Raw genomic sequence first — 19,039 nt, forward strand, 5'->3', positions numbered from 1 at the left:
AGACAGGAGGGAGAAAGAAAAGTGAGACTTTAGTTTTCCCACACATTCCACATGATCACATATGATTGCACAAATATATTTTGTGCTATTTGTACATTTTAATCCACCTAAGGCACTGAAGACATACATTTTTACTTATGTATTATAATTCATTAAAAAAAATCTTTCTAAGTGCTTATTATAGTTCTCAGGCTGATAATAGACATAGAATAAAATATTTGTTGAACTGAATCTTGGAGAGCTGATTGATAATTCAATAAAAATTCAAATGAAATGTTGTAAATAAATAAATAAAAGAAAAATAAGACTACATTAATTAAAGCTATGTTAGTTGAAATATTTATTAATTATAAATTCTTAAAATATGATGAGATATAATATGGTACTATCCCAGTTTTCAGGAATAAAACTGCTTTCTTTTTATTCCTCTATACTATTAAAAGAATTATTTGTTAGGGAGTGAGCAGAGGATAAATAAGACAATTAGATAAACGATGAAAATTGCAACAAATACCTTTCCCTCCCCCTCAACCCTTACTAACCTACCTGAAACTTTGAGTCTTCACTAGACCTAGCCTTCACTACAAGTAAAATAAGACTTACTTATGAATAAATATAAAAATGAATTTCTTGATATTAAAATATGTTTATCTATAAAAAGCAATTTTGAAAAATGATCTTTTTTTGTATACCTCATTTATTACACCTTAGATGTCTGTCTACTCCTAGTCTTGGAGTGGAAGCAAATTACCAAAAATAAAAAATAAAAAAACGCACAAAAAAATTAAAGACAAATCCAAAATTATAGGCAACACTATACTTTAGTTCAAAGTGGCAGCCAGGTGGCACATAATGTATGGAAAATCATGTCTGGATTCAGGAAAACTCATCTTCCTGAGTTCAAATCTGGTCTCAAACACTTACCAACTGCGTGACATTGTAATCCTGTATAACTCAGTTTCCTCGAATATAAAATGAAATGAAAAAGGAAATATCAAAGCACTTCAATATCTCTGCTAAAAAATAAACAAAATGAGGTCATGAAACATTAGACATGACTGAAACAACTGGATAACAACAGGAATATTGGCATAGCAAGGAAAGGATAGGTGTAGCAGAAAGTTTCTATCCTTAACCAGAACCATGATGAGCTCTTCACTGTATGGGCTGATTGGGTTTGAAACTGGATTGCAGATTCCTTGAAATCCACTCGCATGCCTTTTGTAATTATAGCCCAAGAATAAAGTGACTTGAGACATAATGTATTTAAAATAAATATAGTGTATATGCATGCAAATATATATGCATGTATTATTATTCAGATAGTCCATTAATAAACAAATAAACAAATAATTATATTGCAATTTAGGTTTAAATAGCATTTGGGAAGTAAAGAAAACAGTAGGAAATAAAAATTTATAAAGCACTTAGTATATGACATGTTTTATGGTAATTTTTTTACAAATATTATTTTATTTGATCCTTGCAACAACTCTTTGAGATTAGTCCTATTATCATCTCCATTTTTACAGTTGACAAGGTTAAGTCAAATAGAGGTTTAGGGACTTTCCCATGATCCCACAAATAGCAAGTATCTGAAACTGCATTTGACTTCAGATCTTTCTGATTTCAGATCCAGCATTTTTTTTTTCATCACACCAGTTAGTTTCATTAGATTTTATATTTTTAGACAGACAGATTGATGGATAGATAAATAGAAAGATAGATAAATACATGGATGATGCACAGTTATAAACCACAATAAATAGATAAAAAAATAAGATTATGAATGTTTAAAGATAGTATAGAACAAAAATCAATCAATCTACAATATTTATTAAAAAATCTTCTATCTGCCAACATTCTGCTAGTTTTGGGAATATGAAAATCAGTAATGAAACACTCCATGCCAATAAGAAGCTTATATTAGGAAGAAATAATAGACCCAGTTAGTACATTTGAATATTTGCACATGTAGCTCATCATCTGAAACTAATTTCCCTACTCCTACTTATACAGGCAGGCTGAGCACGTCTACTGCATCTCCATCCCAGAATCCTAGGGGATACATTTACAATATTTGGTATTTGTTTATCTAAAGTTTTATAATTTAGGACCTTCTATCAATATTCTTCTCTCCGTGATTAGTGCTTTATATCAGTCACACAAATTTATGAGCTTTTAATAAGAGGTATTATTTTAGATATTATAGTTAGAACAGTTAATACTACTTCTACTTCCAAGTTCATGACACAATCTCCTATATAATATATTAGATCTAAATATATAGACATATCTATATATCTTTATATATAATCTTTCAGGAAATTGAGGCAGAGAGAGACTATAATCCTTAGAGTTACAGAAATTATAGATCTCAGAGTTACAGATCAAGAATAACAGAACTAAAGAAATAATTAATTATTTTTGTATGTTTGTATTCTTGTCCAGATATTGCATTAAGATGTATATGTTATGATAATTTATGCATTGAATACATCCAGTAAAAGAGAGAGAAAGAGAGAAAGAGAGAGAGAGAGAGAGAGAGAGAGAGAGAGAGAGAGAGAGAGAACGAGAGTCTTGTGAACTGATTTAATATTTAAGAAATAAATATGTCAAAATGTGGTGATACACCCCTGGTTTCCAGAATTTTTTTCTGCTTTTCCTGGAATACTTACAAAGTTCCCTTCAAGTATCATATAGTTTTCTCCAAAACTACTTGTAGAGACTTTACTCTTTTTCTTATAATATTCAGTCTGTGCCTTCCAATGATCACCACTAACTGCTACTACCTCATGGAAACTTTTAGAATGCAAATGAAAAATTCAAACTCTTTTGGTCTTCCAAAGTTCACAAGATCCTCTCCTTTTTTAAGAGAGAGATTATACTGAAGCTAAGGTACTTCTCCTGCTATCTCCCAACACACCACACACACACACACACACACACACACACACACACACACACACACATTTCTGTACTGGTCTGATACTTTATAGAAGAACTATATGGTATGATCAAATATTGTTAAAAAAAATAAGGATTTAATCCCAAAAGATTTTCTGTTCTATTTAATTGTAGTACTTACAATCAGAATGAGAAACTGATTTATTCTTTTGAGATATTTTACCATCTGGTAAAATATCATGGGAAAATAAGATAGAGTGATTGATTCAAATGACCGCAGCCCTTAATAAGATACATTTAAGAAAAATAAAAGATATCACAAGACAGCATGGGGAAAAGAGGAAGTATTATGGTAAGTGTATGAGAAAAGGCTCATGGGGTTGTACTAAAGCTAATCTTCTGATTTAGTTAAGGATTCAAAGAAACAAAACTCTGAGATGAGACAAAATTCCAAGTATAAAGGACAGGCTGCCTAATGGTATGAAGAACAGAAAAGAAGTCAGTTTTGGTGGGAAAAGAGAGTGCATAAAGGATAGGAATGTATAAGTCTCTAAGTACAAATCTCAGGACTTAAAAAGCTGAAAATAAGACTTTGTATTTGAATCTAAATGCTTCAATATTTGTATTTTTTTAACCTAGCACCTAGCATGTAATAAGCACGTAACTGCATGCTGATTGATTGGTTGCCGATTTAAAATGATTAAATTGTGTAATCTTATATATTTAATTAGTCTTCTGTGGTCGAAATAAGTATATGTGCTTTAAAAAAGAGATTTAGCAGATTCTAATTGTGGTCTGCAAAGCCTATCACTATAGGATAGAAAGGTCTATTAAACTTTACATTTGAGAGGAACTTTGTATCTTAACATTTGCTTGAAAATTATTGAAACAACTTTCTTTTAAATTTTTGAATTAGAAAATTTTAAACAGAGTCTCTCCCCTTTCTTTTAAAATTAAAAAAAATAAAATTTAAAAATTTGTTATTAAAAAATAACAACTTTAAAGAGAGTTCAACTGAAGCCACAGATTATTGGGGTTTTATTTTGATAGAACAAGCTGGTAAAATGTTTGTGGCCCAGTTTTGAATTGTCACAAAGAGACTAAAGGCAAATTACCATTGCAGCATACACACAAAAACAGAACACGATGAACTGGGGAACCAAAGAAATATATGAAAGCAGACTGGCCCCTTAAAATTTTGGAGAGCAACCTTTAGTTCATATCAAAGCAGTTCATTAAAATATCTTAACCTGAAAGAATAATTTTGTATAGCACTGATGCTCTCTCTGTTCAATACCATCTAAATGGAGGCTCATATTATTTTCAAGGAAATACAAGAATGAATATGGTTAAGAATGGAGAGGGAGGCAAAAAGGATAGCTTTATAGAAAGATCACAAAGAATGGCTTACCATCTAAAATAAAAGTGTTATCATACAATAAGTGAAAATGGTGAGCTTTTAATTAGCCTAGCAATTAGATGGAATACAACATTAGCAGAAACGCATTTGGAAAGGAAACAAATTCTTAATTGAAAAGAACTATCTAGATAGACTGATGCATTAGAGGCACCATGCTAGCAATTTCATTGTTTTTGGTACTTTTTAGTACATTTATTTAAGAGTGCAATCTTTTCAAAGACTAGCTCTTCAATCCTTCTATGGAATATGAGGAGGTAATGTGATTTATCTTGAACTGAAAATATTTTTTTAAATTGTTTTAGTGTCTGTCAATTTTAGTAACAATGATCAATATTAAAATGTTTTGGCAAAAAAGTAGATAATTTTAAAGATTATCTGGGAGAAAACCAATTTTTTAAAAGTATGTTTCTGTGTTACCATGGCTTTGTTCCTTTTCCTGTACATTTTGAACTGTAAGTTGGAAGACATTCAGAATCTTGTCTTCCCATGTTTAAGGAAATATCCTCAGTTAATTCATCTTAACCTTAAGAAGACATTTAATTGAAGTGATTGAGTCTAGGAAGGAAAAACAGGGAGAGACAGAGACAGAGACAGAATCAGAGAGACAAAGAGAGAGACAGAGGCAGAGACAAAGACAGAGACAGAGACAGAGCCCAAATAGAACATCCTTAATGAATATCCAACTTTTTCTTTGTGACATTTTTTAAACTTCTGTTTCATTGAAGAACCCACATTAGAACCCTTGTACAATTATAGTTCAAAAGAAAAATGTCTAGGTTAAAGATTACTCTTTAGCAATCTTTCTTAGGGAGTTCTTGGCCCTTCAGTGCACCATCCTTCAGAATAAAAGGCTGACAAAGAGATGACCATACCAAATTATGGAGTTTTAGGATTAAAAGAGATTTTAAGAGTTATATAGTTAAAGTCAAATATGATAAAGAGTAGGGATAGAGTTTATCCTCTATATTATATCTGACAAATGGGTAACCAGTCTTGTTTTAAGACTTTCAGTGAGTAGGCAATAGCAACATGGTACAGTTGAAAAAGTTTAAGTCCTAGAAGTAGAGGCCCTGGGTTCAAGTCCCAACTCTACAGTTATTATATGTTTGACATTAGGCAAGTCATTTTACCTGTATGGACTTCAATTTCCTCCATTTGTAAAATGAAAGAGTTGGCCATGTTGGCTTCTAAGATCACTTCCACCTTTAGATCTAGGATTCAATGAGCCTCCCAAGACATCTTATAGGCTTCAAGTAGCTTCAATTTTTTTTTTTCCTTCAGCTGCATATACTTTTTCAGCTACTTTCAGTTCATATTATCTCAAAACAAGAAGGAATCTTAGCAGTTTATCATGTCCTTTTGCAGATGATGTTATTGAAGCCAGAGAAGTGTGTACATATATATATATATATATATATATATATATATATATATATATATTTTAAATTATGAACTTAATAATGCTATGGATAGGGAGATTAATGATACAATATATTATAATGTGATATAATAAACATGTATTAAATACCTATTGTATACTCAAGGTACTTTGAGAGTTACAAAGTTTTGCTAAAAATAGAATCTGTCATCAGGAGTTATGGTCCATTATCAGAATAAAATATGAAGCTGTAAGATACAATAGTACTTAATAACAACAGCTAACATTATATATATGTATATGAATACATATACATATATATATATAAATTTAAGATTTGCAAAATACTTTGTATACATTATCTCATTTGATCATCATAACTGCTCTTTGAGGAAGATATTATTATTGCCCTCATTTCATCTTGCTTTGCTGCTTTCCCTTTCAACTTTTGATACTCAGAATAGGTAAATAATTATTTGAAAAATAATGCCCATTATGTACCAGGCTATGCACTAAATGCTTTACAAATATAATCTCAATGCCTGTATATTCTATTATGATCCTCATTTTTCTGTTGAGAAAAGTAGAGAGATATCAAGTGACTTTTTTCAAGATTATACAGCTCTTACGTATCTGAGGCTAAAATGCAAACTGCATTTTCCAGACAGCAGGCCCAATGGCCTATCTATTGGGGTACCTAATAGCCTACACAAGGTATTAAGCATAGAAGAACAAAAAATTTGTAAAAAAAATAGCTACCTACCAAATTGGGGGGCGGGATGTAATTGTACTTAAGGGTTTTGTAGTTGTTGTTATTTTCTAAGTATGAAATCTTGATTACATCATCCCACTATGCAAATCCTTCTATGGCTTCCTATTACTGACCAATCAAAATCCACTCTATATATTGCCAATTCAGAGCCCTTTACCATTTTGTTATAGTCCAATTTTGTAGCAAAAGTGTGCTTCTTATTTTGTATTTCTCTCATAATTATTTCATGCTACAGGCAAACTTCTTTTCAAACTCTAAATTTTGCTTACAGTTTTATAATTTGACTATATTTGGTAGGCAAAAACAGAAATCAGAAAATAAGTGTAACTGGAAATATTAAAAAAATACAGTGGAATTTTGCAAATAATTATTTACCTATCTTGGGTTCTGAAAATTGAAGGGGAAAGTAGCAAAGCAAAATGAATTAAAGTTGTCTATTCTTCTGTATTTATTTTATGGCTCTATTTCCAACTATCATATGTCTATTCCCTTTTTCAACTTGAACACTTTTATAAAGAACAGCAGAATTTACTTTTAGACTTAGTTGAGAAAGTAAAAATATTTTTAAAAGCAGTGATTATCTATATGTATGAATATTTTTCTTTAATGTAAATCCAATTCTGTTCTCCTAGATTGGATTGGGTAGATTTTATTTTTCTGAATTTTATGCTTCTTTGTATTGCAAAATTAATTTCTTGATTTATTATGCATTGTATACATGAGAATATCTTTATTGTTACACTTGTAAAATATTTAATATTATAGTATTTATGTATAAGGTCATGTTTCTATTTCGTATTAAACTTAGTTTTCAAATGTTTAAATCAGTTAACTTTTGAAAGAATGGTTTTATTCTGATATTCTTTGACATTGATTATCCATCACTGGATTTTAACAACATAAATCATTTTTTTTAATCTAAGTGTCTTTACATTGATACATATTTTCCCTTTCTCTTCTCAGGATGCTAAAGAGCATGTGGCATTTTTAATAACAGTTCCAACTGCCCTTGCTATTTTCTTCGCAATATTTATTCTCGTCTGCATTGAATCTGTATTTAAGAAGCTGCTTCGTGTTTTCTCCTTGGTAATATGGGTATGCCTCGTTGCCATGGGATATTTATTCATGTGTTTTGAGGGCTCCATTTTTCCTTGGGACCAGGTAAGATTTCAAAAAATGTTTTTTATTTCTTTTTTTCCATGATTTGATTATAATTTCTGCAATCTATTCTAAAATAAATAATTTTGTGAGTTACTTTAAGTAGATATCTTAAAAATAAGCAAGTTGATTGATAACACATTTTAACAAGATACTTTCCTGTCAATATATTCAAAACAGAAATAAGAGCAACAACAATGACAATTTGGTCACCACTACTCAACCCTAAGCCTTAGAAACAGAAAACATTCAACAGAGATTTATGCCATCAACTTTCCTTTATATGGAAAAGATTTTTCAGGAACTCTTATCAGAGAAAGAAAGATGTTGGAAGAATTTCATAAACAAAAGGCTATTTTTGAGCAAAAAGCAGTTGGTGAATTTTAGCTGGAAGTTGTGATGCATCAGTATGGTTCCTGCAACTGTGAAGGCTGAAGATGGTAGATCATTTAAATGTGGCAGTTCTGAGCTTCAGAACTAAAGTCAATCCAATCTAGCACCAGTATGATGAGCCTCTGAAAGTCAGATAGGGAAACCAGGCTGTTAAAGTAAAAGCAAATTGTTTTATATTGATAATAGAGTGCATAAAAGCCTTCTTTTTGATCAGCAGCAGAGTCAGATTATGAATGACTACTGTGCTTTCAGACAGGGGGAGATAAGGAGATGCAAATAAATAAAACAAAATGGAACACAAAATATGAAATATAACCACATATTGAGATTTTTTTCCAAGACGATTATAGATCTAATGAAAATGTTTTAGTTCATTAACTGACACACCTCTATAGATAGGAAGAATGAAAAGATTGACTAGTTTGATGATTGACAGTCACTCAATTACTTATATGAAAACTTTAGAAAATATTAATCATCAAGACTCAGCCATTAACCAGGAAGAAAGCAAAAAAGAGCAGAAACAAAAATGTGTCTCTTATGAATATAAATGATGTGCTTAAGGTGTTCTTTGGGGAATTCCAACTTTTAGGCACTCTATGGATCAGTATTTCCTAAAATCATAGGACAGAAGCCCCTATCAATGTGCTTACTTACTGGTAAATCAGAAGACACACATTTTAAAATGCATTTATCAAATAGAAAAGACAAGAAAATGACAAGAAAACATTCTCCCACATCCATATCTACACAGAGATTACCATACCACTGATAGGAGAAAATATAAATGACCAGAGAACATTAATACTTCATACTATTTAGAGGTCATATGACCAGGGATATGCTTAAAAGACCACATGAAACTATTTCACGCTTCTAATATTGCAGAGCTACCATTGTTCTCTGGTGATATTATTGCCCTGCTTTCTGCTACTTTGTTTCAGTGCCATAGAACATAATTGTTTTCTGCTGAATTTTGTATCTAATTCCATTATTTCTACTTGGTAACTGTTAATCTATAATTGCTAAACTATTATTTGTTGCCATATGCTGAACTTTAGGTCTTTAATCTCGTCAGGTCCTCTCTTGAGCTTTGCTGCCATCTATTGAGGCACAAGACCTTACACACTTCTTTGACAGAGGCCAGCTAATTCTCTTTTAACATGCAGGACTCAAACACAATACAACCTAGTCAAAAATTCAGTCAAAGGTAGCAGAAGAAATTAAATTTCCCTCCCTCACAACATTCTGCCTGATTGACACAAAGAAAAAGCTAGAGGAAAGAAGAGAAGGCTAGATAGAATAGGCAATCCATATATTTATAGCCTTGTTTCTCATTCTGTTGGGGTAGACCAAAATGTTAGGGTACTAGGGTGTATGTAATGTCATCTTTGAAATAATTCATGTCCAAACCAACTTCAAAACAAGCAAAGGGCATTTACTGGCATCATGCACTCTGAGGGACATTTCCTTAAGGGAAAAGGGCCACCCAGCAGAGTAAAGTGAAGAGTAAAGTAAGACAGAGCAGGAGAAATGGGTAAAGCAGGAAAATTGCTGATATGTTTGTACAATCTGAGATAAAATGGGCATGGGAATAGTTCTTGTGATTAGATATATCTCACATAGAATATGGTTGGGAAAAGTAATATTTTTCCTAGTGAGCAGGATATTGGTACTGAAAAATAGTGGAAAAAAAAAAACTTGTCAGGTTAATGGGGCTGGAAAGTCCATCAATTCAAATATTTTCCAGTAATAAAATTGCTGTATTTTTTTGCCACATTCTAGTTAGCACAAACCTTACTATTCCTACAACTGAAAATCAGAATTATGGTAAGAGCTGATTCAAATGTTGCTGAGTAAGGTGAGAAAAGCCATGGAAATAATATACACAGTGATTCACAATAGCTTGTAGAAACATTTAAAGGCAGCATAACTGAGATCAACTACAATGAACATTCAGCTGTTGCTAAAGAACAGATAAATAATGAAGCATTTGCCCTTTCTTGGTAGAGAGATGAAGGGTTAAAAGTGTAGAATGCAACACCTATTTTCCGAAGCAATTATTTTGTCATTTGGTTTTACTTACACATCTTCATTTGATCCCAGGGAGCATTTACTGGGGATTGAGTGTGCATAACAGGAATTAATTGATGTAAAAATAAAAACAATTTAGAGGTTCATTTTTTTTAAAGAAGATACTTCTCATCAAATCTATATACTTTATTGACAGTGGAAGCATAGGATGATTCCTGGTTTAAAATAATACATTTGTTTTTAGAATTTAGATTTAGAATTATATGCTAAACTTGATCAATTATTGCTAAAATTTGCTAGTTAAATGTGGCCTAGTCATTACTTTAGTACCTCCTAAGACTGCAAATTAAAAGGAAGAAAGGAGTACTTGCCCTCTGCTAATACATTTTTAGCCTAAAAGATAGAGAATGAGGACAATCATTAATAGCAGTCTAGTGCTGCTTGTTAGAAGACAGAGGAGAAAGGACTTATTAAGTTCCTACTACATGCCAGACACTGGGCTAAAAGATTTTTAAAAATCCATTTCATCCTTACAACCACTCTGAGAAATAGGTGATATTATTATCTTCATTTTACAGTTAACTAAGACAGTCTGAGGTGAAGTGTTAGGATATATCTAAGACTGAATATCTTCCCCCAAATACTTTTTTAAAATATTACAATATGTTCAATACTTTTTGTTTCAAAGATCATTTTCCCTTAAAATATTCAATAAAAGACAAAATATTCATTTTTAGGAGATCATAAACCTGATTTCTTTTCAGGTAGGGGGTAAATTAGATGCTTTGTAGGCTCTCTTCCAGCTTTAAGAGTCAGTATTTCTGTTAATACTTCATTACCTGAGGGAGATGAACAAATGATGAAAATTTTCAAAAACAAAAGTGCAAGTAATGACATTAAAATTTTCTTCTTTAATTTTTCATGGTAGCCTGTTACACTATTTGGGGAAATTTTAAAAGTTATAAAATAAAATCCTATTTATTGATAATAGTATTAATATAATCATTATTAATCTACCACCAGTGCCTCATTTCCTAAAATATGGCTAAGATGTCTGACCATATAGAAGTTATATAGAATTAGAATGAATCAGAATTAAAATTATTTTAGGAAAAATATTTCACTAAAAATGAAATTGATAACATATTGTATTTTTAAACAATCATTTAGATAAACTCTGTTCATGAACAAGCAGTTTTAAAATTTAGACCAACAACAAAATAACAATAAGTAGCAAAGTGGATGGGCTATTTGCTAGGTATTCAGACCTAAATTCAAATGCCACTCCTAAAGCTTGTTACCCACAGGAGTCTCAGCAAATCATTTATTCTGTGTCCTTTGGGCCACCAACTAGGACTTTTGTATTGAAATAGGAGAGGGATTATAATCTGCACCTATGGAACATGTTCCCTATGTGGATAAAGACACAGATTTTTACATTTTCAAGTGACAAATAAAAACTGATAGATTTTATTGCCTTATTCCTTGGCATTTATTCAGGCATGAGATATTTTAAGAGAATTATTTTCTTTAGAAACAAGCTTCAACTGAATTTAGGCATCTTCAAGTATCTAAATACTTACTTCAACTTTTTAAAAATAGAAAATGCTCCTTAAATATTCTACTCTTCTTTCTATCTTCTAAAATAGAAGATAGCAAATATAATTTCATGCTGTTTGATATCAGCATCATCATAATTACCCATTTTATATTGTATATAAAATTGTAAACCTCAGAAAGAGAATTAGAGAACAAAATACAAGCCACTGTAACAGAGATTTTGGGGGAGCTTCCTGCTATAGTTTTGTTCTTTTTAGTTTGGCTCTATTCTGGAAAAGTTGAAGCTTCTGGATATATTGTCATTACTACTTTTATCTAAGCCATTACTATTAATTTTTTTTTCTTTTCATTCCACAAGTTGCAATATTCTAAAGATGGAACCCAAACCCATAGCCTACCCATAGACAACATAATATGAATGAAAGAATACTGCTAAGTCAACAAGCATTTATTTAGCCCAGAACCTTTACTAGATATTAAAAATAGCAAACAAAAAAAAAAACCCTCTGGAATCAGAGAGTTGGGTTCAGAACTCATCTATTATATTAATCGTGTAACTAGGTAGTACACTTAACTTATCTGGGCTTTCACTTTACTCCTCTGTGGAAAAAAAGAAGGGAGGTATAGATACTTGTTTACGGTTTTTCCTAGCCCCAACTCCAATCTTGCACTGTTGTTTTATTTTTCTTTTGGAAGTAAGTAGCTTTTTATTGATTATTGGTATCATATATACTATTTTGGCAAGTAAAAATCTCCAGTCAGATTCTGACATATCTTTCCAGAAATATTTAATGTGCTCATTGAATATAAACTATATTAAAGTATTAAAGTATCAGCTGTTCCTCGATCTTGTCCTGAACTTTTCTATCTCTTCCTTCTAAGACCCCTTTTAGATGTTCTATCTTCTAAAGTTCTTTGTCAAAAAGATCTGGTTTTCATTAAATGATCCTAGAACACAATTTTCTCTAGAGAACATAGATACACCTTTATGTATCTGTCTGAATTTCCATACTACATGAATTTATTGAGGGGAAGAACAGTGTCATTTTGCATTGTCCCAACCATCAAATATTTGATTGAATTAATTATGATAATAGCAGTAGCAACAACAACAATAGATTTTTATATGCACTTTATAGTTTTATACTCATCTCTCTTGAGCCTAACAATAATAAACAATAAAATCATTATTCCCCTTATATAATAAATTAGAAAGATGAGGTTCAAAAAGTTTACATTACTTTGTCCTGGTCATCAACGTAGTTAATGGGATTATGAATTTAGATCTGGTAACTCCATGTTTTACCAACAGGCAATCACAACTTCACAAAACTCTCATGAAAACTAGGTTTATTATAAGAGAAATGAACATACATGTGAAACAAAAGGATTCACAATCTATGAAGAAGTTTGAATTTTTATAACAGCAGGACAAAGGAAGAAGAAGATACCAGAAATTTCCCTCTGAAGGAGCATGAGAAGAGAAAAGGTACAATGAAGTTAGAAAAAGAACAAAACTCTTCCAGAAAGAGCAAGGCAAAGGCAAAAGCCCCCTTCTTTTCCCTTTGGAACTACTAGGCTTTGAAGATAAGGTGGTTTGCTTATCTTTATGAGTCTCTGCACACAAAACTTTCACATTTGACCATAGACAGATGAATTTTTAATACATGTTGCTTTATTAATCATGTTGGCAAAAGGAAAAAACCAGGGGAGAGATAAAAAAGTGAACACAGCATGTTTGATTTACATTCAGTCTCCTTATTTCTTTTTCTGCATGCATATGACATTTCTGTCCAAAGTCTGCTGAGATTGCTTTGGATCACTGAATCACTGGGAAGAACCAAGTCTTTCATAGTTGATTAGCACAGATTCTTTCTGACTTTGCTTGTTTCATTTAACATCAATTTGTGTAAATCTTTCCAGGTCTTCCTAAAATCAGCTTGTTCATCATTTTCATAGGAACTGCACAAGCAGTTTCTCAGATTAGCAAAGACTGACTGGCATCCATCTTGACTCCAAGGACACACAGAGAGTCCAATTTGGGATGCTTAACAACAAATTATGTCAGATGGGAGAGACTTCAACCAGGAACCCCTACATGCTCTGGGTCCAGTGTTTCTGAAAAATATGACAACTCAAAAAATGAGTTCAGGGGACCTCTTAACATTATAGAATTCTTTTCAATAGAATAAGGAACCTTCTGAAGATTCCCCACTGGGGTGACTATGGCATGTCTTTCCACTTTTGCACAGCATTACTACTCTGTCCTAGCAGGACACCTGTTGGGGTTGGCAGGAAGAATAGACATACAACCTCTCTTGTTCTCTAAAGAATAGCTTTCTTAACAGTCCTTATTTAATAAGAAGCTCCTAAGCCATAGCAGCAGACACTGTCAGCTATACTGAAGAATTGAGAAACTCTGTTGGAAAGGTTTTGCTTTCCTTTTAATCTTTTTGAATTGATCTGTGAAAATATGAAAAGTTAAAAAAAAAAGAAGGATCAAGCAGAACAAAAATTTTGAAGGAAAAAGTCACTTATTTGAGTAACACTGTTCCTTTCACTAATTAGTTGTTTCTTTGAGAAATTCAAATGACTGTCACGGGCAAAATATACTACCCAAAAGAATATATTTCTACTTAAGAACAAGTATTTTTCTATTAAAAGTTACTAGTATTTTTAATAAATTATTTTTACTTGATAAATTGGATGTAAATTTATTTAAATTCTGAAACATAAAATTATGAATATAAAGAAAAACCACAAGTATAACATTTAAACATTTTAAAATAGCAAACTTTTTTGCCTCAATTAGAAATAAATCAATAATCATGAGTATAAAGAGAGTATCAATCCACAAATCTGGCCAAGCAGATTTACCTGAGAGTTGAGAGAATTTTAAGAATTAATATAAAGGTTTGGGTAAATGATGATTTGTCATTGGACAATCAAATCCTATTTCAGGGTCTCTTTTTTGTTACTGTTCTAGGATTATTTACAGGACAATGATGTGTGTTACCTAATAGTATCTTTTGTATATATTATAATACAAAAATATATGTATGTGTATCTATTGATATTCTGAGCAAATAATTACCTTGAAGACTGACACAATACAAGGCAGTTACTTTTTGACTTGTGTAACTTCTCTCTCCTCTAGAATTTGGTACAATGCAAAGAGTTCTAGTTTTGGGGTCAGAAGAAGTAAGGTAAAATCATAGTTCAAATGTTTAGCATCTATATAATTTTGAATAAGCCAGTTAAAATAACTTAAGTCACAGTTTCCTCATTGTAAAATCAGAGTATTGACTTGGTGGTATCTAACATCCTTTCCAGCTTTACATCTATGATCCTGTGATTTGTTTTTAGATGGATATAATGCAATTGGAGCGCCAGTTCTGGAGTCAAAAGACATGGCTACAACACTTCCCTCTGATATTCAATGTGTTAGCTTGAAAAAATCATTTAACTTAGCTGGGGTTCAGGCTCCTCTTCTAAGTAATTAAGTTATTGGACTAGTTGGAATATAAGATCCTTATTCCAGTTGGAATAAGATCCTTACTCTCCTTTCTCTCTCCCTTTCCCTTCCTTCTTCCCTCCCTCCCCCCTTCTCTCATATATATAATTATATGAATATTCATTCCAAATTTTGAAAGAAAAAGGGGGTAACCTATATGGCTAAAGCCATTGGCCAGTACAAATAAGACCTGTAAAGGTATAAAGGAGCTTGTAGAAAATTTTCACATTTGACCATAGACAGATACATTTTAATACATGTTGCTTTATTAATCATGTAGGCAAAAGGGAAAAACCAGGGGAGAGATAAAAAAGTGAATATATCATGTGTAGATTGACATTAAGTCTGCTTAGTTCTTTTTCTAGATGTGTATGACATTTCTGTCCAAAGTCTACTGGGATGGCTTTGGATCACTGAATCATGGGAAGAACCAAGTCTTTCATAGCTGATTATCATAGATTCTTTCTATTAATGTGTATAACATATATCCTGGCTTTGCTTGTTTCATTTAACATGTATTTGTGTAAATCTTTCCAGGTCTTTCTAAAATCAGCTTGTTCATCATTTTTATTGGACAATAAAATTTCATTACCTTCATTTACTACAACTTATTCAGCTATTCCCCAATTGATGGGCATTTATTCATTTTTTTCAATTCTTTGCTGGCTCAAAAAGAGTTGCTACAAATATTTTTACACATGGGGTCCTTTTCTCTCCTTTATCATTTCCTTAGGATACAGACCCAGTAATGGCACTGCTAGGTCAATAGATAAAAATATTTAACAGAGTTTATCTTTATCATTATTGGATTCAATTATTTAATTAAAATTTTCAGTCTGTCCAAATTTCAGTATTCAATACTTAGTAAAGAAAAATGCTAAAGATGATGTTAAAAATACATTAATGGTCATTAACCATCATGATATGTAAAAGTTAACTAAGGAATTCTTCATATTTTCAACTAGGAAGATGTAAAATAACCCAGCATATGCTTATATGTATTTTCTTTCTTTTTTTTCTTTTTCTTTTTCTTTCTTTCTTTCTTTCTTTCTTTCTTTCTTTCTTTCTTTCTTTCTTTCTTTCTTTCTTTCTTTCTTTCTTTCTTTCTTTCTTTTCTTCTTCTTCTTCTTCTTCTTCTTCTTCTTCTTCTTCTTCTTCTTCTTCTTCTTCTTCTTCTTCTTCTTTCTTCTTCTTTTTTGTGAGGCATTTGGGGTTAAGTGACTTGCCCAGGGTCACCCAGCTAAGGAAGTGTGAAGTTTCTGAGATCACATTTGACCTCAGGTTCTCCTGACTTCAGGACTGGTTCTGTGCCCATTGCATAACCTAGCTGCCCTTAAATATTTTCTTACAAAAAAAAATAGAGCATTTGTATGTAAACATTTTCCTTTTGGGAAGGGAAAAAAGGAAGCCTTATTCTAGCCTTTGAGAGTACATGGTTTGCTTTTGCTTAAGGAAATTATTCAGAATACCATACAATTATATATTTACTATATGAATAGCCAACTGTGCTATTATTTAGCCAAGAATCCAATCATTTATAACTGAGTAATCACTTTTGTGGTACATGTTTTCAAACAAGAAACCAAAGCAAATGGATGAGGGTTTTTTTTTGATATTTTGTACCCCCAAAATGTTCATGTTGTATAATATAATATGCAAATGAACCATGTCAAAAATAGGGATGTTTGACTAAAAGTGAATAGGTTTAAATGGTCTATATTATATGAGATAATTTTAATTGTTAAATGTAATAATTGTTAAGGAAGTGATAATTTTAATTTTCTTTCAAGTCATATTTTTCAATAAAACATAAATTAAGCACCTACTCTATAATAGATGCTTTTCTAGATGCTGAAAATAAGAGAAAATTAAACTCCCCTCTTCCTTCTCTCCCCTTCTCTTTCTACCCAACAAGAACTTTACATTTTTGTCAATTTCCACAACAAACTCAATCTTTGTCACAATTTTCTGAATGCCTAAATTGGTCTGCTCTTATTTATACTTCTTGTAATCTTCTCCATGATGAGTGATAATTTCATTAATGTTCATGATTATTAATCATAATCATCATTAATTACTATAAATTGATCTAATATTTTAGCACTCTTTCTTTGCTAAGCAATGAATGCTGAGATATTTTTATTTCTGACTGAAAATGTTATTCAACTAATCCAATAACCAATAACTACAAGGGAAATAATATAAAAATATGGCACATAGGTTTCTCTTTTATACATTTTAGGTTTTCCTCATATTTTCATAGTGATAAACATCTCCCTATTCCTGTGTGCATTTTTCCCCTAATGGGTATAGGCATTCCTTCTTCCCTTTCTCTGCCAGATTGTATTATGGAAATTAAAAAAAAAATACTTCCTTTGTTTGGAGTGAAAGAGTTGAAAGGCATTGACTTGTGATTATCTATATATTTTTTTTCATTTTTATTAACTTCAAAAAAATCTATATTTATTTTCTCTTTATCAATTCCTCCCTCTTAAGGTCTGAAGGGTTGTAACAAATATTCATAATAAAATAGATATAAGCACAGATGAAAGGAACAGATTTAGAGAAGCCTGGGGAGGGACTTCAATGAATTCATGTAGAATGAAGTGAGAAAAACTGGGAGATAAATTTGTGCAAGATCAAATCTGTTTGTTTTTCAAACTCTCTATAATTAGGTCAGTTTTCTGGTCAGAAAAGATAATCATGAGTTAACTTAGAAAAGACAAAAAAACAATTGATTTATAAAGGATTTGAATGAAAAAAAAAAAAAAACATGTCCTTAGGCTATCTTTGATAACACTTCACTGAAAATTGTGTGGAAAAAAATGCTATATTTGCAAGCATTTACCACACTGCCTAACATGGTAACTTAATAAATGTTCTATTCCTTTCTTCCCTTTAAGGCTCTCTAAACCGTGATCAGGTCCTTGCATTCTAGTCTTATTTCTATTCCCCTACTTATCTTCCAGAGTAGGATACTCAGTTTTCATCCAGCTGATCCTGATCTTTCTTGTCTCTGGGTATTTGCACCCTCCCTTCATGCCTAGAACATAATCCGTCCTCAGTAGTTTCCTGAACTCTCCAGAATTTTGCAAAAGATGGAGGGAATGTGCTTTCTAGACTTATACATCTGCTATTAACTCATTTTAAAGAACAAAAATTTGACTATCATCTCAATACTTTAGAATTTGTTGTAAATTATTCCTATTGTTTAGCATGTGACGTTTTTGATGCACACACATATTTTAAAGATATTTTGCTGCTGTCTGACTGGAATTCAGACTTATTCTAGTAGGCTAAGCAATTTAGTAAGCAAAGTTTTAACCACCAGCCAGGTTGAAGAAGGAGGGGAAGAAATTTGGAAATTTTGGATACAACACCAAATTCCTAGGAAGGAATAATCCAGAGTTTAAAATATTCCCCATTAAGAGTTGCTAGGCAACATCTCAGCCTCTCCTGTATTTAGTATTTCAAATTTCCCTATCTCAGCAGCTGCTAATATCAACTTCACCTACCTCATAAAATAAGGAGCAAAGTACAGACCTTCAAACCAAATAAAAACATTTTCATGGAAGAATTTTAAAATCTTGATTTCTATATTTAGGGTAACCAAATAATGAAATAACACTAATTTTTTCATGACAATTGTAAGAATAAAGAAAATTATTTTTCTGAATAATATCTTGAAACTATCATTATCTTTCCTTTAAGTCTCCCTTACCCTCATTGTGAACTATTTATATTCCTAAATTGGTTTAATTTTTTCATCTCTCTTTTGCACCTTCATCTCTCTCTCTCTCTTGAAAGAGTATAAGTTCCTTGAGAGCAATAACTATTTTTCATTTTTGCTTTATTTATGATGTTATCCATTAGTTCAGTACCTTGTAACCAGAAAGCCTTTAA

The 19,039-nt window shown here is 31.5% G+C and overlaps 1 protein-coding gene across 2 annotated transcripts in view; it reads left to right on the forward strand.

The window, feature by feature from the left end:
• Window positions 1-19,039, forward strand: part of ADCY2 (adenylate cyclase 2) — a 596,450-nt gene that overhangs the window by 10,134 nt on the left and 567,277 nt on the right. For both annotated transcript variants that reach the window (XM_051969830.1, XM_051969831.1), the window contains exon 2: window positions 7,441-7,638. In XM_051969830.1, the coding sequence (XP_051825790.1) occupies window positions 7,441-7,638 (198 nt within the window). The remainder of the gene's footprint in view (window positions 1-7,440; window positions 7,639-19,039) is intronic.

Source organism: Antechinus flavipes, chromosome 1 (genome assembly GCF_016432865.1).
Source record: "Antechinus flavipes isolate AdamAnt ecotype Samford, QLD, Australia chromosome 1, AdamAnt_v2, whole genome shotgun sequence".
NCBI classification, from domain to species: Eukaryota; Metazoa; Chordata; class Mammalia; order Dasyuromorphia; family Dasyuridae; genus Antechinus; species Antechinus flavipes.